The sequence below is a fragment of the Pongo abelii genome, chromosome 18, assembly GCF_028885655.2.
Source record: "Pongo abelii isolate AG06213 chromosome 18, NHGRI_mPonAbe1-v2.0_pri, whole genome shotgun sequence".
Classification (NCBI taxonomy): Eukaryota; Metazoa; Chordata; class Mammalia; order Primates; family Hominidae; genus Pongo; species Pongo abelii.
The window spans coordinates 32,402,902-32,429,290 of record NC_072003.2 but is presented as its reverse complement, the minus strand read 5'-3'; the positions used below and the strand labels follow the sequence as shown (position 1 = coordinate 32,429,290).

The following is a 26,389-nucleotide window of genomic DNA, read 5'->3' as shown; positions in this document are numbered from 1 at the left end:
TGTGTCAGTTCTAGGTTGGTTTCCATTAACTGATTATTCTTCTTAATATGGTCATGTTCTCTGCCTCCTTGCCTGCCTGGTAATCTTTTCTTAAGAGTGGGGAGCTTTTAAACCAATCTCATCTTTTGGGTTAAAAAGAATTTTTTTGCCATTGAAGTTCATCTTCATATTCCAATTTTTAAAAAGCATTCTATAAATTTTAATCATGTACAATTATGGGGTACACCATACTGTTATGATATATAGATACAGCATAGAGTAATTGAATCAAGCTAATTAACACGTTTATCATCTTAAATACTCATCATTTTTTCCTGTCTAGCTGCGACTTTGTACTCTTTGACCAAAGTCACTCCATTTCCTCCCCACCTCCAGTTTCTGCTAACTACCATTATACTCTCTGCTTCTATTAGTTCAATTATTTCAGATTACACATTTAAGTGAGAACATGCCGGAATGCGGTATTTGTCTTTCTGGGCCTAGTTCATTTCACTCACTCAGCATAATGTCCTCCAGCTTCATCCATGTAGTTGCAAATCACAGGATTTGCTTCTTGCTTCTTTTTAAAGTTGAATGGTATTCTATTCAAATGTGTATATATACACATTTTCTTTATCTTTTCTATCTTTTCATCTCCTTTTTTTTTTTTTTTTTGAGATGGAGTCTTGCTCTGTCGCCCAGGCTGGAGTGCAGTGACTTGGTCTTGGCTCACTGCAACCTCCGCCCCCCTGGGTTCAAGCAATTCTCGTGCCTCAGCCTCCCAAGTAGCTGGAATTACAGGAGTGCTCCGTACCATGCCCGGCTAATTTTTGTATTTTTATTAGAGACAGAGTTTCACCCTGTTGGCCAGACTGGTCTCAAACTCCTGGCCTCAGGTGATCTGCCTGCCTCAGCCTCCCAAAGTGCTGGGATTACACACGTGAGCCACCACGTCCAGCCTGTTTTTTGTTTGTTTGTTTTTTGTTTTGAGATGGAGTCTCACTCTGTCAGCCAGGCTGGAGTGCTGGAGTGCTGTGGTGCAATCTCACTGTAGCCTCTGCCTCTCAGGTTCAAGCGATTCTCATGCCTCAGCCTCCCAAGTAACTGCGATTACAGACGCCTGCCACCATGCCCAGCTAATTTTTGTATTTTTAGTAGAGATGGGGGTTTCACCATGTTGGTCAAGCTGGTCTCAAACTCCTTACCTCAAGTGATTTGCCTGCTTTGGTCTCCCAAAGTGTTGGGATTACAGGCGTGAGCCACAGCGCCTGGCCACATTTTCTTTAGCCTTTCATCTGCTGATGGATGCTTAAGTTGATTTCATGATTTGCCTGTTGTAAATAACACTGCAGTGAACCTGGAAATGCAGATATCTCTGACACACTGATTTTTCAATTCCTTTGGATATACAACCAGAAGTGGGATTGCTGGATCATTTGGTAAGTCTACTTCTAGTTTTTAGTTTTTTCGTTTTGTTGGTTGTGTTTTTTTTTTTTTTTTTTTTTAAATGAGTCTGGCTCTATCACCCAGGCTGGAGGGCAGTGGCACTATCTTGGCTCACTGCAAACCTCCACCTCTCCCCTGCTCATGCAATCCTTCCACCTCAGCCTCCCGAGTAGCTGGAACTACGGTGCATGCCACCATGCCTGGCTAATTTTTGTATTTTTTGTAGAGACGGGGATTTTACCATGATGCCCAGGCTGGTCTCAAACTCCTGGGCTCAAGTGATCTGTCCACTTCAGCCTCCCAAAGTGCAGGATTACAGATGCAAGCCACCACGCCCAGCCTATGTTTTGAAGAACTTCCATATAATTTTCCAGAATGACTGTACTAATTTACATTCCCACGAACAGTGGGTAAGGGTTCCCTTTTCTCCATATCTTCACCAACACCAGCACCAACAGGTGATATCTCATCGTGCTTTTAATTTGCGTTTTCCTGGTGGTTAGTGCTGTTGAACATTTTTTCATATATTTGTTGGCCATTTCTGTGTCTTTTTTTTTTTTTTTAAATATCTGTTCAGGTCCTTTGCCCATTTTAAATCAGCTTATTTGTTTTTTTCACTCTGAGTTTTTTGAGTTTCTTATATATTTTGGGTATTAACACCTTATTGGATGTATTGCTTACAAATGTTTTCTCCCAATCTGTAAGTTATTACTTCATTCTGTTAATTTTTTCCTTATGCTTGGTAATCCTTGATTGCTTATCAGACATTGTAAATTTTACCTTGTAGAACACCAAATATTTGTGTAATCTTTATGATTTGTTAGACAGGTCCAGACCAATGCTCAGTGTAGGCTTAATTTTTTTTTTTTTTTTTTTTTTAGATAGAGTCTTGCTGTTGCCCAGGCTGGAGTGCAGTTGTGCCATTTCGGTGCACTGCAGCCTCCGCCTCTGGGGTTCAAGTGATTCTCCTGCCTCAGCCTCCTGAGTAGCTGGGGCTAGAGGCACACGCCACCATGCCTGGCTAATTTTTGTATTTTTAGTAGAGAGTGGGTTTCACCATGTTGGCCAGGCTGCTGTTGAACTCCTGGCCTCAAGTGATCTGCCCACCTTGGCCTCCCACAGTGCGATTACAGGTGTGAGCCATCGTGCCTGCCCGGCCTTTTTAAGAGATGTGGTCTTGCTGTGTTGCCTGGGCTGTTCTCAAAGTCCTGACCTCAAGTGATCCACCCATCTCAGCCTCCCACACTACTGGGATTACAGGCATGAGCCACTGCACTGGAAGTCTAGGTTTAATTATTCCCCATTACTGAGACAAGACCTTCCTGAACGCTCCACCTCATGCCTAGGGAATGATCAGTTTTTCCAGCTGGCCGGTGGGAAGAGGTCCTGGCCCTACCTCCTGTGAATCTTGGGCATTGTTTCCTCAAATCCTTTCAGCTGGTTCTTTCCCTGGCCTTGGAGAGTTTCTTCACACACATGTGCTGATTAGTTCTTTGCTGAATCCTCTGAAGTTCTCTGGGGTTCTCTCTCTGTGCAGCTCTGTCCTGTAGGTGTTCCATTATCTAAGCTCTAGCTGCTGTGGTCTCCTTGGACTCAGCCACTCCATTTCCTCAACTCTGCGAATCCTCTGGGCTCCAACAACCCACATCCCCCTTGCCCTGCCCCACACTTTGGAAACGCTCTCGAAGCAGTAAGCTGCACGGTCCTAAAAGGACTGTTGATGTCCTTTCTCTCTGGGATTTCATCGCTTTTATTACTTTCTCTCATTGCTTGATGTTCAGCGTTTTGAACGCCGTTGTTCCACGTATTGGGTCTGTTTTTGTCACTGTGGTGGTGGTGATGGTTTCAGACAGGAGGGCGGACCCAGCCCCTGTGACTCCACTTGGCTGGAAGCAGGAATCTCGGGATCAGTGGTTTCAAAGCTCCTCAGGTGATTCCAGGGGACGCTGAGGTGAGGACCACTTGCAGAGACTCCTCTGCTTGAAATATCTCTCAATCAAATGGAATCTTCTTTCGTTGTTCCCTCCCCTTCATTTTCTCTGTTCTCTCTTCCTGAGTTTTGTCTTTGTTTTTGTTTTTTGAGACAAGGTCATGCTGTGTTGCCCAGGATGGAGTGCAGTGGTGCCATCACGGCTCACTGTAGCCTCAACCTCCCGGGCTCAAACAGTCCTCCTGCCCCAGCCTCATGAGTAGCTGGGACCACAGGCACGTGCCATCACATCCAGCTATGTTCTCTCTGGAACATCTGTTAAACAAATATGGATTGAATTGATTCTCCATCTCTTTTCTTTCATATTTTCCTTTCTTTTCTTTCTTTCTTTCTTTTTTTTGGCATTTTGCTCTACATCCTCAGAGGTGTTTCAAAACTTTTCCACCCATACCTTCCTTTGATTAGTTTTTTATTTAACTTAATTAATTAATTAATTAATTTTTGAGACAAGGTCTCACTCTGTCACCCAGGCTGGAGTGCAGTGGTGCAATCTCAGCTCACTGCAGACTCGACCTCCTGGGCTCAAGCAATCCTCCTACCTCAGCCTCCTGAGTAGCTGGGAGTACAGATGCACTCCACCATGCCCAGCTAATTATTTTACTTTTTGTAGAGATGGGGTTTTGCCATGTTTCCCAGGCTGTGATGGATTTTTTAATTTGGTCAGTCATATTTGTAACTTCCAGAACTTTGTCTTGTTCTCCAATTGCAGCATCTTCCCAAGCCTCTTCTTGGTTCGTGGTGCATTATCTTATTCATTCCTTTCCTCCAGGGCTAGTGTTCTGCTATTCTTCCTTTCTTTCCTTTTTTTTTTTTTTTTTTTTTTTTGAGATGGAGTCTCACTCTGTTGCCCAGGCTGGAGCACAGTGGCGTGATCTCGGCTCACTGCAAGCTCCACCTCCTGGGTTCACGCCATTCTTCTGCCTCAGCCTCCCGAGTAGCTGGGACTACAGGTGCCCGCCACTACGCCCGGCTAATTTTTTTGTATTTTCAGTAGAGATGGGGTTGGGGTTTCACCATGTTAGCCAGGATGGTCTTGATCTCCTGACCTCATGATCCACCTGCCTTGGCCTCCCAAAGTGCTGGGATTACAGGCGTGAGCCATCGCGCCCAGGCTTTTTTTTTTTTTTTTTTTTTTTTTTTTTTGAGATGGAGTTTCACTCTTGTCGCCCAGGCTGGAGTGCCACCTGCAGCCGAGTGATCTTGGCTCACTGCAGCCTCTACCTCCTAGGTTCAAGCAATTTTCGTGCCTCAGCCTCCCGAGTAGCTGGGATTACAGTCATGTGCCACCATGCCTGGCTAATTTTATATTTTTACTAGAGATGGGGTTTCACCATGTTGGCCAGGCTGGTCTCGAATTCCAGACCTCAGGTGATCCACCCGCCTCAGCCTCCCAAAGTGCGGGCATTACAGGTGTGAGCCACTGCACTCAACCAACTGCTATTCATCTTACTCCTCTCTGGTAGCACTGAAATGAAGAGGAGACCCAAGTGGATCTCCCTGCAGCCGGGTGGGTCTGGTTCCGCAGGAGGCCTTTTCCTGAACTGGCTGCAAGCTCTGCGGGCAGGTCTGTTAATTGGTTAAAATGCTTCATTCAGTTAGGTGGGTTTTGTTCCCTTCTCCCCACCCAAGGCATATTTGGGAATGTTGGGAGATATTTTTGGTTATGGCAGCTAGGGGGATCCTTCTGACACCTAGTGGATAGAGGCCAGAAATGCCACTAAGTATCCTAGGACATGCAGGAGAATCAGCTGTCCCAACATGTTAATAGCACATAGGTCAGAGACACCCTGATTTAAGGCCATCTGAGTGCAGGCTCCCCAGCTGTCACCACCAAAGGCCAAGATAAGGAGGGTCCCTCCACAGCCACTTCAGGGAACTTCCAAGGGAGCTTGTTCAATTATGTTTATTTATTTTATTTATTTATTTTTTTTGAGACGGAGTCTTGCTCTGTTGCCCAGGCTGGAGTGCAACCTCCACCTCCCAGGTTCAAACGATTCTCCTGCCTCAGCCTCCCAAGTAGCTGGGATTACAGGCGCCTGCCACCACACCCAGATAATTTTTGTATTTTTTGTAGAGAAGGGGTTTCATCATGTTGCCCAGGCTGGTCTTGAATGCCATGACCGCCCCCAGTTGTGCTTAGAAGACATCTCCAACAGGCCGGGCACGGTGGCTCACGCCTTAATCCCAGTACTTTCGGAGGCCGAGGCAGGTGGATCACGAGGTCAGGAGTTCGAGCCTGGCCAAGATGGTGAAACCCCATCTCTACTAAAAATACCAAAATTGGCCAGGCGTGGTAGCTCACGCCTGTAATCCCAGCACTTTGGGAAACCAAGGTGGGTGGATCATGAGGTCAGGAGATCGAGACCATCCTGGCTAACATGGTGAAACCCCGTCTCTACCAAAAATACAAAAAGTTAGCCGAGCGTGGTGGCACACACCTGTAGTCCCAGCTACTCAGGAGGCTGAGGCAGGAGAATCGCTTGAACCCAGGAGGTGGAGGTTGCAGTGAGACGAGATCGTCCCACTGCACTCCAGCCTGGGTGACAGAGTGAGACTCTATCTCAAAATAAATAAATAAATAAATAAAATATTAAAACATAAAAATACAAAAATTAGCCAGGCAAGGTGGTGAGCACCTGTAATCCCAGCTACTCAGAAGGCTGAGGCAGAGGAATCGCTTTAACCTGGGAGGCGGAGGTTGCAGTGAGCCGAGATCACGCCACTGCACTCTAGTCTGGGTGACAGAGCAAGACTGTCTCCAAAAAAAAAAAAAAAAAGAAGACACCTCCAGCTGACAGATCATGAGCCACATGTGGCCCAGGCTTGTCTTGTTTGGCTTTTATAGGGAGATAGATTTATATATATATGTGTGTGTGTGTGTGTGTGTGTGTGTGTGTGTGTGTGTGTGTGGTTCTGTAGTGTTGCATCATGAGATATTGAAAAACACACACAACTTTTTTTTAAATTTGTTCTGGGCCAGGCGTGTAATCCCAGTAATTTGTGCAGCTGAGATAGGAGGCTCGCTTGATCTCAGGAGTTCAAGACCAACTTGTGTGACATAGTGAGACACTCATCTCTACAAAAAATTAAAAATTACTGGGGCATGGTTTCATGCACCTGTGGTCTCAGCTGAGATGGGAGAATTGCTTGAGCACACAAGGTCAAGGCTGCAGTGAGCCAAGATCGCACCACTGCACTCCAGCCTGGGTGACAGAGCAAGATCCTGTCTCAAAACAAACAAAAACAAAAGTAAAACTACAATGTGAATGCAAGTTTTCTCAGAATATACATCCTTTAATATTTTGATCTTTGAATTTTCCATCACTATCTACCACAGAATGTTCCCTTTCCAAATTACAACTAATTTATAACTCGGTAAGAAACACTCTGGGACAAGTTCTTTTCTTTCTTTCTTTTTTCCAACTCTGGATACAGATTGGCAGACAGCTGTCTTAAGAGCTTGTTGGGAGGGTCTAGCAGGGGAGCACAGCTACTTGTATGCCCTTGACCGAAGATTGGTCCTTGTCTATCGGGGATGGTTGTCCTCTTTGACTGAGCACACAGCTTTGGGAGGTTGCACATGGAATAGTGAGGGAGGAAGGGGACACGCACCTAGCTAACCAGGTCAGCTGAATCAACCCTGGCGATCAGTGGGGTAACAGATATTGCAGCCAGATCACCCTCACATCCAGGCAGCAGTCTTTAGTGAAGTGCTAACATTGTTCAACAGAGAAACCCAATAGCTGGGTTGGAGGTGGGCAGAGAAAGGGAAGTTATAAAACTCACCAGGCTGGGCGCGGTGGCTCATGCCTGTAATCCCAGCACTTTGGGAGGCCAAGGCAGGCAGATCATGAGGTCAGGAGATCGAGACCATCCTGGCTAACACGGTGAAACCCCGTCTCTACTAAAAATACAAAAAATTAGCCAGGTGTAGTGGCGGGCGCCTGTAGTCCCAGCTACTTGGGAGGCTGAGGCAGGAGAATGTCGTGAACCCGGGAGGCAGAGCTTGCAGTGAGCCGAGATCGCGCCACTGCACTCCAGCCTAGGTGACAGAGCAAGACTCTATCTCAAAAAAAAAAAAAAAAAAAAAAAACTCACCAAAGATTTGGCTAATATCACATCAAAAGGAGTATTCTCATTTTACTTAAAATGCCCATATTTGTATTTGTTTTGTTTTGTTTTGTTTTGAGACAGAGTTTCCCTCTTGTTGCCCAGGCTGGAGTACAATGGTGCGATCTTGGTTCACTACAATCTCCGCCTGCCTGGTTGAAGTGATTCTTCTGCCTCAGCCTCCTGAGTAGCTGGGATTACAGATGTGCCCCACCATGCCCAGCTAATTTTTTGTATTTTTAGAAGAGATGGGGTTTCACCGTGTTGGCCAGGTTGGTCTTGAACTCCTGACCTCAGGTGATCTACTTGCCTCAGCCTCCCAAAGTGCTGGGAATCCAGGAGTGAGCCACCACACCCGACCCCACATTTGTTTTTATGATAGAATATTTTCATAATTTATTATATTACTAAGTTGTGTTTTAGATTTTTCAGTTTCAAGTTTGGTTTCTAAAATAAATGAGTACAAACAACAAGCTCCGTTTCTCCTGAAACTCTCACAGCCTGCTTCTGACGTCAGATGTGTGTGGGTTGCACACTGCGTTAATCCATTTTCACACTGCTGTAAAGAAATACCTGAGACTGGGTAATTTATAAAGAAAAGAGGTTTAATTGGCTCACGGTTCGGCAGGTTGTAAAGAAAGCATCTGCTCAGCTTCCAGGGAGGCCTCAGGAAACTTACAGCTATGACGGAAAGTAAAGGGGAAGCAGGCACGTCTTACATGGCCAGAGCAGGAACGAGAGAGAGTGAAGGGGTAGGTGTCACACACACTTTTTTTTTTTTTTGAGATGGAATTTTGCTCTTGTCACCCAGGCTGGTGTGCAATGGCACAATCTCAGCTCACTGCAACCTCCGCCTCCCAGATTCAAGGAATTCTCCTATCTCAGCCTCCCAGGTAGCTGGGATTACAGGCTTGTGCCACCACGCCTGGCTAATTTTTTTTTTTTTTTAGATGGAGTCTCACTCCGTCTCCCAGGCTGGAGTACAGTGGCTCGATCTTGGCTCACTGCAACCTCCGCCTCCCAGATTCAAGTGATTCTCCTGCCTCAGCCTCCTGAGTAGCTGGGTTTACAGGGGCGCACCACCACACCTGGCTAATTTTTTTATTTTTAGTAGAGACGGGGCTTCACCATGTTGGTCAGGCTGGTCTCGAATTCCTGACCTCGTGATCCACCCGCCTCGGCCTCCCAAAGTACTGGGATAACAGGCGTGGCCACTGCGCTCAGCCAATTTTTTGTATTTTTAGTAGAGACAGGGTTTCACCATGTTGGTCAGCTGGTCTCAAACTCCAGACCTCAGGTGATTCACCTGTCTCGGCCTCCCAAAGTGCTGGGATTACAGGCATGAGCCACCGCACTCGGCCAGTTTCACACACTTTTAAACCACCAGATCTCACAAGAACTCACTCTCACAACGACAGAACCAAGGGGGATGGTGTTAAACCATGTTAAATCATGAGAAACCACCCTCACAATTTAATCACCCCCCACCAGGCATCAGCTCCAACACTGGAGTTTACAGTTTGACATGAGATTTGGGCGGTGACACAGATCCAAACCATATCACACATCAAGCAAGCAATCAGTTCTACTGCAGACACCAGCTGGGTGTCCTCTGATTTTTTTTTTTTTTTTTTTTTTTTTTTTGAGACGGAGTCTTACTCTGTCGTCCAGGCTGGAGTACGGTGGTGCAATCTCAGCTCACTGCAACCCCTGCCTCCCGGGTTCAAGTGATTCCTCTGCCTCAGCCTCCTGAGTAGCTGGGATTACAGGTGCCTGCCACCACGCCCAGCTAATTTTTTGTGTTTTTGGTACAGACAGGGTTTCACCTTATTAGCCAGGATGGGCTCGATCTCCTGACCTCGTGATCTGCCCTCCTCGGCCACCCAAAGTCCTGGGATTACAGTCGTGAGCCACCGCGCCCGGCCGTGTCCTCTGATTTAATCCAATTATAACATCATCTACCTGGAGATAGCGTCACATCCCATGGGGTGAGGGCTGCGTCCCACAAGACTGCCCCCCACTTCCAATGCCAATTGCAAGCCCCAGGTTTTTTTTTTACCTGCGCTTCTAACCAACTGGCTAATAAATCAGGGTCCTCCCGGCCCTGCCCTTGGGTGACGTTAACTTGCTAGTGTGGCTCACAGAACTCGGAGAAACATGTTTACCAGTTTGGTTATTATAAAGGATATTTCAAAGGCCAGGCGCAGTGGCTTATGCCTGTAAACCCAGCACTTTGGGAGGCCGAGACTGGCGGATCACTTGAGGTCAGGAGTTTGAGACCAGCCTGGGCAACATGGTAAAACCCCTGTCTCTACAAAAAATACAAAAATTAGCCAGGCATGGTGGCATACCATAGTTCCAGCTACTTGGGAGGCTCAGGAGTTTGAGACCAGCCTGACTAACATGGTGAAACCCTGTCCCTACTAAAAAATACAGAAATTAGCCGGGTGTGGTGGCATGTACCTGTAATCCCAGATACTCAGGAGGCCAAGGCATGAGAATCGCTTGAACCCAGGAGGCGGAGTTTGCAGTGAGCCAAGATCGCACCACTGCACTCCAGCCTGGGTGACAGAGCAAGACTCTGTCTCAAAACAACAACAACAAAGAAAACCAAAGTGATCCACCCACCTTGGACTCCCAAAGTGTAGTGAAATAGTGCGATAATGTGATCACAGCTTCCTGCATCCTTTACACCCCCAGCCTCAAGTGCTCCTTCCACCTCAGCCTCCTGAGTGGCTGGGACTACAGGTGCCCGCCATCATGCCCGGCTAATTTTTGTTTTTTCTTTTTTTAGAGATTGGGTTTTGCCATGTTGTCCAGGTTGGTCTCGAACTCCTGGGCTCAAGTGATCCTCCTGCCTTGGCCTCCCAAAGTGCTGAGATTACAGGCTATGAGCCTCTGTGCCTGGCCCCTAAACTTCCAACCCACCATTCCACCGTGCTCCGTGTATCAGCTCTCCACACTTTATGACTTCATTGCTTTAGTCATTGTTCTGCTACTTGCAGCCTAGGGCATTCCTAATGACACATGGTCCACATTAGACTTTACAGATAGCCTCATTTTCTACTAGTTTTGCCTATGAGGAAGACAGCCCTAGAAAGTGACAGCTAGGTTGAGAACTAAAGAGTAAGAATTAGCCAAGATGAAGTAGTGGGAGGGAGGAAGATGGATGTTGCAAAAGGAAGGGAGTGTTTGTTGAAATGATCAGAAGTTGGAAAATCTTTTAAGCATTTTTCTTTTCTTTAGAGATGGGTTCTCTGTCACCCACATTGGAGTGTAGTGGTATGGTCATAGCTCAGTGTAGCCTTGAACTCCTGACCTCAAGAGATCCTCCTCTTCAGCCTCCTGGAATTACAAGAATGAGCCATTATGCTTGGCTAATTTATTTTTAATTTTTTTGTATAGACCTGGCCAGGTGTGGGGGCTCATACCTGTAATCCCAGCATTTTGGGAGGCCTAGGCGGGTGGATCACCTGAGGTCAGGAGTTGGAGACCAGCCTGGCCAACATGGAGAAACCCTGTCTGTACTAAAAATACGAAAATTTGCTGGGTGTGCTGGTGCACACCTGTAATTCCAGCTATTTGGGAGGCTGAGGCAGGAGAATCGCTCAAACTCAGGATGTGGAGGCTGCAGTGAGCCAAGATTACACCACTGCACTCCAGCCTGGGTGACAGACCAAGACTCTGTCTCAAAAAATAAAAATAAAAATAAAAATGAATTCTTTGTAGAGACCGGGTCTTGCTACGTTGCCTAGGCTGGTCTCGAACTCTCAGTCTCAAGCAGTCCTCCCACTTCAGCCTCCCAAGTAGCTGGGATTACAGGTGTGAGCCACCACATCCGACCCTTTTAAGCATTTTTTTTTTTTTTGCAGGCTTACTCCAGGTGCAATGTGGAAAATGGAGACAGGGGGACCATTTAAGCGCAGTTTAGGAGCAATGAGCGGAGCAGAACCAGGATGGAAGAAGTAAGCATGAGGAGAAGCACGCAGAAGTCAGGGGTGTTTGGAGGTGCTGATGGCGGGGCAGAAAGGAGCCGAGGAGAAAGAAGAGGATTAGGCTTGGTGGGGGTGGTCATGCATCCTAAAATAATTCTGAGGTCTTCACAGGGGGATAGTGAGGCAGCTGTTAGAGAGATAGGGTTTGAAGTCAGGAGAGAGACGTAGGTTAATACATAGGTTTGGGTTCATGTTACAGAGACCCAGGACAACAGTGATTTATACAAAAGAAAGCGTCAGTTCTCTGTCGTGTAATTACACCGAGGCAGGCAGTTCAGGGCTCCTGTGCCGGCTGCAGGGATTCAAGCTCCTTCCATCTCCTGGCTCCGCCAACCCTGGCATGCTGCCCTTGTCCGCCACATCTCACCATCTTGTCCGCCGCATCTCACCATCTTGTCCGCCGCATCTCACCATCTTGTCCGCCGCATCTCACCATCTTGTCCGCCGCATCTCACCATCACGCTGGATTCTAAATAGCAGGAGAGAGAAAGAGGAGTGGGGAAGAGGGGCCAGAACCAGTCGCATGGAGGCCCTTAGCCACAAAGGGGTCTGGGAAATGCAGCTTTTCCTCTGGGTGGCCACAAGCCCAGTTAAAAAGAATGGTGCTGGCAATGTGCATGGCACACGGCTGGAATCCCAGCACTTTGGGAGGCTGAGGCAGGTGGATCACTTGAGCCCAGGAGCTCAACACCAGCCTGGCCAACATAGTGGGACCCCATCTCTACAAGAAATACAAAAAATAGCCAAGTGTCGTGGCACATGTCTGTAGTCCCAGCTACTTGGAAGGCTGACGCGGGAGGATTACCTGAACCTGAGGAGGTCAAGGCTGCAGTGAGCTGTGATTGCACCACTGCACACGTCTTGGCAACAGAGCAAGACTCTGTCTCAAAAAAGAAAGAAAAAAGAAGAGGTTGTATTAATCCATTCTCATGCTATCAATAAAGACATACCCGAGACTGGGTAATTTATAAAGGAAAGAGGTTGAATTGACTCACAATTAAGCATGGCTGGGGAGGCCTCAGGAAACTTATACAGTCATGGCAGAAGGGAAAGCAAAAACGTCCTTCTTCATGTGGCGGCAGCAAGGAAAAGTGCTGAGCGAAAGGAGGAAAAGCCTCTTATAAAGCCATCAGATCTTGTGACAACTCTATCACGAGAACAGCATGGAGGTAACTGCCCCCATGATTCAATTGCCTCCTACGACACGTGGGGATTATGGGAACTACAATTCAAGATGAGATTTGGGTGGGGATACAGCCAAACCATATCAGAGGTAGTGCTGTTCCTTGAAAATAATGCGAGAATAGATCTAGAAGGACCACATCTGCCACTGTTGGAGATGGAAACATGGGGAACATCAGGGTATGAGATAGTAATTGGGGCCAGGCGCGGTTGGCTCACGCCTGTATCCCAGCACTTTGGGAGGCTGAGGCGGGTGGATCACTTGAACTCAGGAGTTCAAGACCAACCTGACCAACGTGGTGCAACCCCGTCTCTAGTGAAAAAAAATACAAAATTAGGCTGGGCGCGGTGGTTCATGCCTGGAATCCCAGCACTTAGGGAGGATGAGGTGGACGGATCACCTGAGGTCCGGAGTTGAAGACCAGTCTGGCCAACATGGTGAAACCCCGTCTCTACTAAAAATATGAAAATTAGCCGGGCATGGTGGTGGATGCCTGTAATCTCAGCTATTTGGGAGGCAGAGGCAGGAGAATTGGTCAAACCTGGGAGGCGAAGATTGCAGTGAGCTGAGATCATGCCATTGCACTCCAGCTTGGGCGACAAAAGCGAGACTCCGTCTCAAAAAAAAAAAAAAAAATAGCTGGACATGGTGGTGTGCGCCTGTAATCCCAGATACTTGGGAGGCTGAGGCAGGAGAATTGCTTGAGCCCAGGAGGCGGAGGTTGCAGTGAACTGAGATCATGCCATTGTACTCCAGCTTGGGCAACAAGAGTGAAACTCCGTCTCAAAAAAAAAGAGATAGCAATTGGAGCCTTGGGCCTGGGTGAAATTTCCCAGAAGGAATGCAGAGGGAGGGGAAAAGCAGCCCAGGACTGACCTTTGAGAAGGCATGCCGCCAGCAAAGAGAGTCAGAGAGGACGGCTGGGGAGCGAGGAGGGAAAGCAGGTGTGTGTAAAGCCACAGAGCCATGGGGAGAGAACATTTCCAGAAGTGTCCAGTGCTGTCTGCAGGAGGCTTGGAAGTGTCCTTTGATTAAAACAGCAGGTCATGATTTTGATGGCAGTCATTTCTGTAGAGTGCTGGAAGCCCATGCAAGCCTGCAACCAGTTGCAGAGGGAGGGGAAGATGAGAAAGCGTAGACTGCTAGGACAGACAGCTCTTCCCAGACGTTTGGCTGTGAAGGAGGTGAGAGGTCGTGCTGTGTGTGAGGGGTAGAGAATGAGTTGTTGGAGCTGGACATGGCTTACCCCTGTAATCTGAGCACTTTGGGAGGCCGAGGAGGGAGGATCACTTAAGGCTAGGAGTTCGAGACCAGCCTGGGCAACATAGTGAGACCCTATGCCTACAAAAGTCAAAATACTAGCTAGATCTGGCAGCATGTGCCTATAACCCCAGGTACTTGGGAGGCCAAGGCAGAAAGATGGCTTGAGCCCAGGAGGTTGAGGCTGCAGTGAGCCGTGACTGCACCACTGCACTCCAGCCTGGGTGACAGAGTGAGACCCTATCTCAGAAAAAAAAAAAAAAAAAAAAAAGTTGTTGGTTGGCTGGTTGTTTTAAGGTGGGAGAGATGTCAACTTATTTATATGGGGAAATAGCCTTTTGGGTGATATTGTGAATGGAATAACCTGACAAGCATGTCCTCACCACTATGCATCTAGAAGCGCTGCATAAAACCAAACAAACATCCTTTAAAACGTGCAGCTTAGTTGCAAGAAAGAAAGGGAAATCCCCACGAAGCATGAAGAGGAAATTGAACACTAGAGCTGTGCAACCTGCTGGGTGGCTGTGATCTTGGCATTGAAGGGCCTAGGGCTTTACACCTACCTAGAGATTGGAGAAGAGGCCTTGTCTGGGGAACTGAAAACATAGACACTGATAGAAAGCTTGTACCCTTAAGGGGTGACATCCTCGGTGAAAGAGTAAACTAGGAAAAAAATCTGCCTCCAGTTCAGGGAGCATAAAAGGACCTTGTCTGTTTCACTCTGAGATTTGGTGACAATAAATCGTCCCTTTTGAGAATTCATAAGCAAAGGCTTGGCCTCACTTGGACTTGGGGTTCAAGTTTACATCATCTGCATGGTCTGGGAAGCCCAAATGTCAACAAATAATATAGTCCAGGCCAGGTGCAGTAGCTCGTGCCTATAATCCCAGCACTTTGGGAGGCTGAGGCGGGAGGATCACCTGAGGTGAGGATTTCAAGACCAGCCTGGCCAACATGGTGAAACTACGTACCTACTAAAAATACAAAAATTAGCTGGGCATGTTGGTGGGAGCCTGTAATCCTAGCTACTCGGGAGGCTGAGGCAGGAGAATTGCTTGACCCCGGGAGGTGGAGGTTGCAGTGAGCTGAGATCGCACCACTGCACTCCGGCCTGTGCAACAGAGCAAGACTCTGTCTCAAAATAATAATAAATAATAATAATAATAATAATGTAGACCAGGGTTGGTAACACCCATGAAGAGCTCTTGGCAGAAGCAGATATGAAACCTCTTTGAATCTTGGTGGGCATGTGCGTTCCCACTGATAACACCCTGCTGAAGTTGAATTCACAGCTCAAAATTACAAAACATAAGAGGAAACAATCTTCATGAATCACAGTAAGCAGACACAGCATATAGCAGGATTAGCTCCAACTCCAGAACTCCAGAGAATAGCATTATTTGGTAAAGAACCATACAGCAAGTGTGGTTTAAATTTCTAAAGATATAAAAGAAGACATCAATATGAGAAAGAAACAAGATAGTGTTAAAAAATGAGTGGGATTCCAGTCAATGAATGCGTCTAAAAAAAAGTGAGCAGGAGAGGTTTAAAATAAAAAGAAGAAAGAGTAAAATGAATGCGTCTGTTAATCTATGAACTTATTCATTCCCCGTTCATTGGGCTCCTATTATGTTTTAGACCATGTTCTGGGTCTGGAAATATAAAGATGACTGCAGACAGCAAGTTAGACTCTGCCTCAGGAAGATCGCATGCACAAATCCATGTATCAATGCATCCATTTATCTATACATCCACTCATCCACACATCCATTCTCTTCACCTATCCATTCTCCCATCCATCCATCCATCCATCCGTCCGTCTGTCCATCTATCCATCCATCCATTTATTCATCCATCCATCCATCCATCCATCTATCCATCCATCCATCCAACCATCTTTCATTTTACTCATTGTAGGGGAAAGAAAGAGAGATCTGACTGTTACTGTGTCTCTGTAGAAAGAAGAAGACATAAGAAACTCCATTTTGTTCTGTACTAAGAAAAATTCTGCCTTGGGATGCTGTTAATCGGTAACCCTAGTCCCAACCCTGTGCTCGCAGAAACATGTACTGTGTTGACTGAAGGTTTAATGGATTTAGGGCTGTGCAGGATGTGCCTTGCTAAAAATGTGTTTGCAGGCAATATGCCTGGTAAAAGTCATTGCCATTCTGCATTATCGAGTACCCAGGGACAGCATGCACTGCGGAAGGCCGCAGGGACCTCTGCCCAAGAAAGCCTGGGTATTGTCCAAGGTTTCTCCCCACTGAGACAGCCTGAGATATGGCCTTGTGAGAAGGGAAAGACCTCACCGTCCCCCAGCCCGACACCGTAAAGGCTCTGTGCTGAGGAGGATTAGTGAAAGAGGAAGGTCTCTTTGCAGTTGAGGTAAGAGGAAGGCATCTGTCTCCTGCTCATCCCTGGGAATGGAATGTCTCGGTGTAAGGCCCAATTGTACATTCTATTTACTGAGATAGGAGAAAAGCGCCTTATGGCTGGAGGTGAGACATGCTGGCGGCAATACTGCTCTTTACTGCTCTGAGATGTTTGTGTAGTCAAACATAAATCTGACCTATGTGCACATCGAGGCACAGCACCTTTCCTTAAACTTATTTATGACACAGAGACCTTTGCTCACATGTTTTCCTGCTGACCCTCTCCCCACAATTACCCTATAGTCCTGCCATATCTGCCTCACCGAGATAGTAGAGATAGTGATCAATAAATACTAAGGGAACTCAGAGACCAGTGCCGGCACCGGTCTGCCGTATGCTGAGCACTGGTCCCCTGGGCCCACTGTTCTCTCTCTATACTTTGTCTCTGTGTCTTATTTCTTTTCTCAGTCTCTTGTCCCACCTGACAAGAAATAGCCACAGGTGTGGAGGGGCTGGCCCCCTTCACTCATTCTCAAATGTCACAGCTAGAAAAGTCCCAATAGAACATTTTGTTCAAATTTCAGCTGTCTTTTTGTACATGAAAAAAGCACATGAGGCCCCATAATACAAAACTCTGTTTTCTGAAGTCTCTAAGTGAATAAGGTGATGGAGCCAGATCATGAACCGGGGCCTTGTCCCTGTATTTCTTCCACACTGCAGTGCCTTTCCTGAGCCCATGGCATGGAAGCATCTAACCTCTGAACACCTGCCTCTGTCTTCTGTTTCTCTAACACCTGCCTCTATCTTCTATTTCTCTGAGGTCTGTTCACTCCTCGTGGGCAGAGTCCTCACAACCCAGGGCTGTCAACTGATGGTGATGATAAGGAATGTCGTTACCCAGCTTATGAGTGATAGAGATGGGACAGGGCCCTGGTCTCTACCTGGTGTCAGTTTTGTGTCCATATCTTAGCTCACCCCTACCTTTGTTCCCTACTCTGCCGCTAGAGAGATTGTGAGCTCCTTGAGGGCAGGGCCCAGGTCTGATTCCTCCCCTCCCAGTGCCCAGCTCAGAAACAGTGCTTAGGATGCTGGCCAGTGAGTACACCTGGGAGAAGAGGCTGGACTAGGCTCTCGGTCCCTCTGCCTGGGGTTTCTGGCTGCTCTGTCAACTTCCAACATCCCAAAAATCAGAGGGGAGGTCAAGGGATTGAATGAGAGGCTCTAAGTGCTCCTTAGCCCGCTGTGCAGGAAGAAGCGAGTGTTTCCTGGCTGTGGGTGAACTTCGTGGACGGCATTAAACAACACAGCATCCCGCCCCCTGTGCGGGGCTGTCTGTCTGCCTTGGCACTTCCAGAAGGTCTCATTGTGGTGCTAGAGTATCTAACACTTTCTGACTTGCAGGTCAACATTCCCTTTTCTTGTTAACAAAGAGCAGTGCCGGGCGCGGTGGCTCACGCCTGTAATCCCAGCACTTTGGGAGGCTGAGGCGGGCAGATCACGAGGTCAGGAGTTCGAGACCAGCCTGGCCAGCATGGTAAAACCCTGTCTCTACTAAAAATACAAAAATTAGCCAGGCATGGTGGCAGGCACCTGTAATCCCAGCTACTCGGGAAGCTGAGGCAGGAGAATTGCTTGAACCCGGGAGGCAGAGGTTGCAGTGAGCCGAGATCACGCCATCACACTGCAGCCTGGGCAACAGAGCGAGACTCTGTCTCAAAAACAACAACAAGAACAAAAAGCAGAGTTTTAGGTCAATGCTTCCAGCAGGAAACAGAATTTAGATCTTAACAATTTTGTTTACTTGTATTTATTTTCATGTTTTACCTTCTCTTGATGGCAAATGAGACTGGTTTTCCATTTACAGAAGTGATACAAAAGATTCCTGTTGCAATAATTTTATTAAGTGAATAATGAGCCAATTTAAAGAAAAATATAAAGCAAATAATAGTACAGGTGGTAAACCAATATGGCAAAATTACTAATATTCAAGGCTGAAGTTTGGCCGGGCATGGTGGCTCATGGCTGTAATCCCAACACTCTGGGAGATGGGGATGATTGGCTCTCTTGAGCCCAGGAATTCAAGACCAGCCTGGGCAACACAGCAAGACCCTGTCTCTAAAAAAAAAAAAATAGCCAGGTGTGGTGGTACATGCCTGTAGTTACACCTACTGGGGAGACTGAGGTGGGAGGATCACTTAAGCCCAGGAGTTCAAGGCTGCAGTGAGCTGAGATTGTGCCACTGTACTCTAGCCTGGGCAACAGAGTGAGACCCTGTTTCAAAAACAAAAAAAAGTGGCCTGGTGCAGTGCTCATGCCTGTAATCCTAGCATTTTGGGAGGCTAAGGCTGCTGGATCACTTGAGCCTAGGAATTGGAAACCTGCCCAGGCAGTATGGTGAGACCCTATCTCTACAAAAAAATACAAAAATTAGCTGGGCGGGGTGGTATGCACCTGTAGTCCCAGCTATTCTAGAGGTTGAGGTGGGAGGATCGCTTGAGCCTAGGAGTTTGAGGCTGCAGTGAGTTGAGATTGTGCCACTGCACTCCAGCCTGGGTGACAGAGCTGAGATTCTGTCTCAAAAAAAAAAAAAAAAAAAAAAAGATGAAGTTTGGAAAATTAGACCCCCAGGGAAATGGAAACTACATCTGCTGCTAACCCACCTGCCTCTCCTAAAGGGAAGATCAGGTACTTGGGGTCTCATTTCTGTGGGGTGGAGCATTATAAGTAAGCCTAGCTTGTGGCAAATCTGTCTCTCTGGACACTCCAGCAAGCTGGAAGGGACGATGATCAGAGGGCACAGTTTGGGAGCTGCCCTGCTCTGGGACAACGCTCCTCTCCACATTGGATGAAACTCAGTTTCCCCTGGCCATGGCCTTCCTCACCATGGAGTGGTGAGGGTCCGAGGCTGAGACGTGTGCAGATGGAGGAGAATGGGCAGAGGAGCCTGTGGGTTTTCTCTGACTCTAGGTCCCCACTCCAGCAAGACAGCGCCGCTCCAGCTTGGCCCAGCAAGTTCCTCCTTGAAGTTTGGGGGTCAAAGCCACAGTTCATTTGAAACAAAATGCTCCTCTGCCTGGTCTGGTCCTCTCTTTGTGTATTTTCCTAGAGGACCTCACAGTGGGTGAGTGGCCAAGGAGAACAGGATTTGTGGCTCTGGGAAACTGGATTCCTGTCATCTCCTGCCAGCCGTCATCACCACACCGAGGCTGTTCAGCACCGCGGGACCCTTTCTCTTTGGTATTGGTGGTTTCGGTAAACACTGAAAGAAGGTAGAGGTGGCTGGTCGATGCCATTTCCTGACTATCTGGTACCTTGGGTTCTTCATCTGGATGCGATCTTGAAGGCTTCTGGCCTGGTGTTGGCTCCACCCCCAGGTCTCTGAGCCACAGCCCAGGTAGCTGAGCAGAGGCACTGCTGGGCTTCCCCTAGTCCACACAGCCTGGCCACCATCCAGACCCGGGGAGGGGGACCCCAGGTGGAAAGGGCCTGGGAAGGGCATCTTCCCTGGGGCAGTCTCAATCCTAATGCTGGATCCTGGGGTCCCCCGTCCCACTGAGGCAAGGCCTTCCTCGGGGGTCTCTGGGGAACCGTGGGGATTCAGAACCCCACACTGGTCCGGACTTCACGCTTCCAGAAAGCTGAGATCTGCTCCAAGGTGACCCGTGGCTGGAGGCCCCACTCAGGATCTGGGCTCCCTGGTCGCTGCCTCCTGGCCTGGGGGCTCCCAAACTGGACGCTGGCCTCTGGCCTCTGCTCGGGTTCAGCCCAGCTCACCAGGCCTGTGGCGAGGGGCCTCCCCTCCCAGGGCTGGGGCCCCCAGAAGGTGCTCCGGGCTGGGACCTCCAGTAGGGTCTGGGGGCCCAAGTTGCTGGGGGCAGAATTTGGGGCTAAGGAGGCAGGTGGGGCGGTTGCTCGGGCCTCCAAAGTGCCCACCTGGGTGGGAGGCTCAGGGGCCCGGTCTGTCAGCAGGGGTACCGCAGACCCGTACCAGTCCTCAGAGCGCTCTCGGGGGGTGCCCATGGGCTCAATCCACAGCTCTCCTCCTGGGCGCCACACCAGGGTGGGTGCACGGTGGCTGGGGTCTGGGCGGAGAGTGCGGCGGAACAGGCATTCAGCCAACACAGCGGTGGTGAGGATGAAGAGCGCAGCCAGGGTGGCCAGGACCAGCATGATGGGAATGCAGGGCCCACAGGGCAGTGAGGGCCATGGGGCTGCCTCCCATGCGGGGGGCCCCTCCATGCGCCCAGAGGGCGGCTCTGGAGTCAACGGCATCTGAGAGACACAGGGGTGAGAAGAGGAAGTAAATGAGGCAGAGGGGGCACAACCAAGATGAGAGAGAGGCAGCAGGTGTCCAGGAAAGCCTGGGAGAGGGGCTGGGCATGGGGGCTCATGCCTGGAATCCCAGCACTTTGAGAGGTCTAGGCGGGAGGATTGCTTGAGCCCAGGAGTTCAAAACCAGCCTGGACACACAGTGAAACCTCATCTCTATAAATAATTTAAAAACTAGCTGGGCGTGGTGGTTCACACCTGTAGTCCCAGCTACACAGGAAGCTGAGGTGGGAGGATTACTTGAGCCCAGGAGTTCAAAGCTGCAGTGAGCCCAGATTGCGCCACTGTCCTCCAGCCTGGGCGATAGAGCAAGACCCTTTCTGAAAAAAGAAAAAGAACATTCTGGAGACACAGAGAAGCAAGGGGGACCAGAAAGGGTAAGCATGAGCCAGGTGGGGTGGGAAGACAGGCAGCCTACCTCGGGGCACAGCCAGGCCCTCCTGCCTGGCTCTCCAGGCCTTTCCAGAAGCCCCATTTCCCTCTCAGACCCCAGGGTGCCTCAGACAAGAAAGGTCTCAAGGGCTTCTTTCCTCCCCACTCGGCCCCCTCAAGTCTTGCTCAGACCTAGAGAGGAAGTGGCGGGTGAAGAAATGAGAGCCTCCCCTCCCACTGGCTCCCCTGTGTGTGTCTCCCCTACTGCCTCCCGCCAGCACCTCCGCTGGCCCCTTGAGGCTCCTTCGCCCCTCACCATTCTCCTTGGACCTGATCTTGCTCTCATAGGCTCCATGGAATCTGCTGCCGGGCCAGGCCGGGCCTCTGGAGGCGCCTCTGCACCCCTCCCGGGCTCCCCAGCTTTGCCCAGGCTCTGGCCTGTCTCTATCTCTTGTTTGTCTCTTCACACCTCTCTGTCCCCCACATCCTCCATCTGCAGGGGCCTCCTGCACCCCTCAGCTCACCTTGGGTCAGTCCCTGGGCTCCTCTCCCTCTTAGAGCCACTCTTCCTGGTGCCGGACTAAGAGGTGCAGGCTTGGAGGGTGCAGGGCGGTCCGCCTTTCAGACGTAGAGGCCCGGCCTCGGATGAGGGCGGAAGGGAGGGCACCGCCTGTTGCTGGGCAACTGTGCCCCAACTCGCCTGCCCCTGGGGAGTGTTTGTTTCCAAAGCAACCCAAGGGGATGTGGTCACTGCGGTGAGGAGGCTTTTCCTGGGGTAAGGTGGGGCTGGAATGGGCAATGGTTCTGTTGAACTTAGTGTCACTCCATAGCCAGGCCCTGGGCCCCAGAACATTCACCAAAAAGCTGAGAAAAAGGACGCCGGGGCCAGGCACAGTGGCTCACCCCTGTAATCCCAGCATTTTGGGAGGTCAAGTTGGGCAGGTCACCTGAGGTCAGGAGTTCGAGACCAGCCTGCCAACATGGCAAAACCTCATCTCTACTGAAAAATACAAAAATTAGCTGGGCATGGTGACGGGCACTTGTAATCTCAGCTGCTCAGGAGGCTGAGGCAGGGAGAATCGCTTGAACCCGGGACTCGGAGGTTGCAGCAAGCTGAGATCATGCCACCGCACTCCAGCCTGGGCAACAGAGTGAGACTCCGTCTTAAAAAAAAAAAGAAAAGAAAAAGAAATAGGACACTGGGACTTTAGCCCGTACATTCCCAGAGAACCATGGTGCCTCCCCGTGTTCCTCCTGGGAGGATGCCCCACCCCATCCTGCCTTGTCTTATCCATGGTGCCTCCCCAGATCCGCTCCTGCCATCCAGCCCCCACAGGCACCCCCTGCTTGGCCAGCTTGCTTCACACCTTTTTTTTTTTTTCTGGTAGAGATGGGCTCTTGCTATGTTGCCCAGGCTGGTCTCAAGCTCCTGGCCTCAGGAGATCCTCCTGCCTCTGCCTCCCAAAGTGCTGGGATTACAGGTGTGAGCTACCACACTGGCCCCTGCCTCATACTTTTAATTAACATAAGTCTCTCTCTCTTCAAACCATTTAGCCCCCATTTTGGTTGGAAAATATCAGTGAGGTGAGGCTTGGGTAACAAAAATGTCAAGCCTCTGAGAGGAGTCCAGGGTATAAAAACAGGCATGGGCCTGTTTCCAAAACCCTGACCATCCTCATGTCTGTCCCTCTTTCCTGCTGCTGAGGGTGGGAGGAGCCTGGAGCAGAGTGTGACGAGATGTCATCAGGCTCTGGAGTCCAGGAGACTTTCTGAGATTCTCTAGTTTGATTCATCCACAGATGACAAAAGTAAGGCTTAAAGAAAAGAAATTTCATGACCAAAGTCGCATGACCAATGTATGTGTGGGCGAGCATGTAGTGGCCAGGGTGGTGGAAGAACAGATAGAAATACCTGGGCTGGGCGAGATGGCTCACACCTGTAATCCCAGCACTTTGGGAGACTGAGGCAGGCGGATCACCTGAGGTCAGGAGTTTGGGACCAGCCTGACCAACATGGCAAAACCCCATCTCTACTAAAAATACAAAAATTAGCCGGGCGTGGTGCCGCATGCCTGTAATCCCAACTACTCAAGAGGCTGAGGCAGGAGAATCGCTTGAACCTGGTGCAGTGAGCCGAGATCGTGCCATTCCACTCCAGCCTAGGCAACAGAGCGAGACTCTGTCTCAAAATAAATAAATAAAATAAATAAATGAATGAAAAGACAGTCTCAGTCAGACTGCCCCGTCCTGGTGGTTTTGAGACCTGGTGGGAGGAGCTGGAGATGGAGAGTCCAGGGGAAACCGCCTTTGCAAAGAAAGAGATCTAACTTAACTGACTCCACCTTGCTTCTAACCTCCAAGCTGTCTTTGTTTATTCCTGGGCGTAGGCTGAACTAACTTTGGGAGAAACTTGGTTTGTAGTATATAGTTTAAACGAAGACAGTAACAGCCCTTTCCCAAAGCAGACCTTCTTGCCTGGGGACTAGACTAACATTAGCCATAGGATTAGAAATTATGGTTTAGGAGTCATGCAGCTGGAGGCTACAAGATTCTGACCCTCCCTAAACTGCTCCTAACATCAGTGCTTGAGATATTTTGCAGACCCTGCACTTGATGGATCAGCTGGCACCACCCAGATCAATAAATTGGCTCATCTGATCTTGTGGCCCCCACCCAGAACTGACTCTGCAAGAAGACAGCTCTGACTCCCGATGATTTCATCTCTGACCAATCTGCACTCCCAGATCCCAGCACTTTGGGAGGACCAGATGGCCAGATCACAAAGTCAGGATGAGAAGTGACAGTGTGCTGGCAGCCCTCACTCACTCTGGGCGCCTCCTTGGCCTGGACGCTGACTCTCGCTGTGCTTGAGGAGCCCTTCAGCCCGCGGCTGCACTGTGGGAGCCCCTCTCTGGGCTGGCCGAGGTGGGAGCCCGCTCCCTCTGCTTGCGGGAGGTGTAGAGGGAGAGGCTCCCCTGGGAACTGGGGCTACGCGCCGTGCTCACAGGCCAGCGTGAGTTCGGGGTGGGTGTGGGCTTGGTGGGCCCTGCACTGGGAGAGGCCGGCTGGCGCCACTGGCCCCAGGCAGTGAGGGGCTTAGCACCCAAGCCAGCAGCTGCAGAGGGTGCGCCGGGTCCTCAAGCAGTGCTGGCCCGCAGATGTGCTTGAATTCTCGCAGGCCTCAGCTGCCTCCCCACAGGGCAGGGCTTGGGACCTGCAGCCGGCCATGCCCGAGCCTCCCCCTGCTGTGGGCTCCTGCACCACCCCCTGCTCTGCAGCGCCTGGTCCCATCAACTGCCCAAGGGCTGAGGAGTGCAGGCGCAGGACTGGTGGGCAGCTCCACCTGCAGCCCAGGTTCGGGGTCCTCTAGGTGAAGCCAGCTGTGTTCTTGAGTCTAGTGGGCACTTGGAGAACCTTTATGTCTAGCTAAGGGATTGTAAATACACCAATCAGCACTCTGTGTCTACCTCAAGGTTTGTAAACACACCAATCAGCACCCTGTCAAAACGGACCAATCAGCTCTCTATAAAACAGACCAGTCGGCTCTCTGTAAAATGGGCCAATCAGCAGGATGTGGGTGGGGCCAGATAAGGCAATAAAAGCAGGCTGCCAGAGCCAGCAGTGGCAACTCGGGGTACCCTTCCCCGTGGGAAGCTTTGTTCTTTTGATCTTTGCAATAAATCTTGCTGCTGCTCACTCTGGGTCTGCACTGCCTTTATGAGTTGTAACACTGTGAAGGTCTGCAGCTTCACGCCTGAGGCCAGTGAGACCATGAACCCACCAGAAGGAAGAAACTCCAAACACGTCCGAACATCAGAAGGAACAAACTCCGGACATGCCACCTTTAAGAACTGTCAACACTCACTGTGAGGGTCTGCAGCTTCATTCTTGAAGTCAGTGAGACCAAGAACCCACCAATTCTGGACACAAAGAGATCGAGACCATCCTGGCTAACACGGTGAAACCCCGTCTTTACTAAAAATACAAAAAATTTATTAGGCGTGTTGACGGACGCCTGCAGTCCCAGCTAGTCCCAGCTACTCGGAAGGCTGAGGCAGGAGAATGGCATGAACCTGGGAGGCGGAGCTTGCCGTGAGCCGAGATTGCACCACTGCCCTCAAGCCTGGGTAACAGAGCAAGACTCCGTCTCAAAAAAACAAAACAAAATAAAAACAAACAAACAAAAACCTCTGTTTCCTGAATGCTCAGGGAGACTGATTTGAATAATAATAAAACTCCTGGCTGGGCACAGTGGCTCACGCCTGTAATCTCAGCAATTTGGGAGGCCAAGGCGGGTGGATCACTTGAGGTTGGGAGTTTGGGACCAGCCTGACCAACATGGAGAAAACACTGTCTCTACTAAAAATACAAAATTAGCCAGGTGTGGTGGCACATGCCTGTAATCCCAGCTACTCAGGAGGCTGAGGCAGGAGAATCACTTAAACCCTGGAGGTGGAGGTTGCAGTGAGCCAAGGTGGCACCATTGTACTCCAGCCTGGGCAAAAAGAGCAAAACTGTCAAAAAAAAAAAAAAAAAAAAACTCCGGTCTCCTGCACAGCCAGCTCTGTGTGAATTACTCTTTCTCTATTGCAATTCCGCTGTCTTGGCGAATCAGCTATGTGTAGGCAGCAGGCAAGGTGAACCCCTTCGGCAGTTACACGGGGAAGCGAAGGCTCAGGACACTCGCAGAAACCTGAGGAGGCTAGAATTTTACCAGATTACAAGCCTTAAAATCAAACCTGAACTTAATGCCAGCGAACAACACGCTTAAAAATAACTAAGATGTTCTTTCTGGCTGTTCTAGAGGTCAATATAGAAAAATGATAGTAACTTTGATGTTATTTTATGTTATGTATTTCTTTTTTTCTTTTGAGACGGAGTCTGTCTCTGTTGCCCAGGCTGGAGTGCAGTGACGCAATCTTGGCTCACTGCAACCTCCGCCTCCTGGGTTCAAGATATTCTTCTGCTTCAGCCATCCAAGTAGCTGGGATTACAGGTGTGTACCACCGTGCCTGGCAGTTATGTGTATTTCCCTACAATCAAACAATGATTTATTGTAAAAAAAAAAAAATCAAAATAAACAAAACCTGAAAACTTGTATGTTCTCTTTTAATCAATCTTTCTTTTTAAACAAACTTTTAGAAGAGTTAACATTATTAAAAACTGGAAAGATCAGACATGGTTTTTTCTTACTAAGATATCACTGGCTGTTTTGATTCTTTCATCACATACAAGTTTAGGCCCTACACAACGGTTCATGCCTGTAATCCCAGCACTTTGGGAGGCCAAGACAGGTGGATCACCTGAGGTCAGGAGTTTGAGGCCAGCCTGACCAACATGGTGAAACCCCGTCT

General features: G+C 49.2%; 1 protein-coding gene and 1 long non-coding RNA gene across 4 annotated transcripts in view; one reads left to right on the top strand and one right to left on the bottom strand.

Annotated features, from left to right (window-relative positions):
• Window positions 1-26,133, top strand: part of LOC112129405 (uncharacterized) — a 39,314-nt gene extending 13,181 nt beyond the window's left edge. The window contains exon 2 of one of the 3 annotated variants that reach the window (XR_008514852.2): window positions 23,637-26,133. This is a non-coding gene — a long non-coding RNA (uncharacterized LOC112129405). Of the gene's footprint in view, window positions 1-11,397; window positions 18,506-23,617 lie in introns of those variants that run through there. The other 2 variants (XR_008514851.2, XR_010137745.1) reach the window with 2 other exon arrangements.
• Window positions 18,215-21,724, bottom strand: C18H16orf54 (chromosome 18 C16orf54 homolog). The gene is made up of 2 exons (XM_002833976.5): window positions 21,561-21,724; window positions 18,215-20,607 (listed from the first exon to the last, which is right to left on the bottom strand). Exon 2 carries the CDS (start codon window positions 20,605-20,607, stop codon window positions 19,933-19,935), a length of 675 nt encoding a protein of 224 aa, XP_002834022.1. The 5' UTR covers window positions 21,561-21,724; the 3' UTR covers window positions 18,215-19,932.
• Window positions 26,134-26,389: the final 256 nt, after the last annotated feature.

Coding starts and splice junctions, on each gene's coding strand:
- C18H16orf54 (XM_002833976.5), bottom strand. CDS start 20,607: ATGCCGTTGACTCCAGAGCCGCCCTCTGGGCGCATGGAGGGGCCCCCC.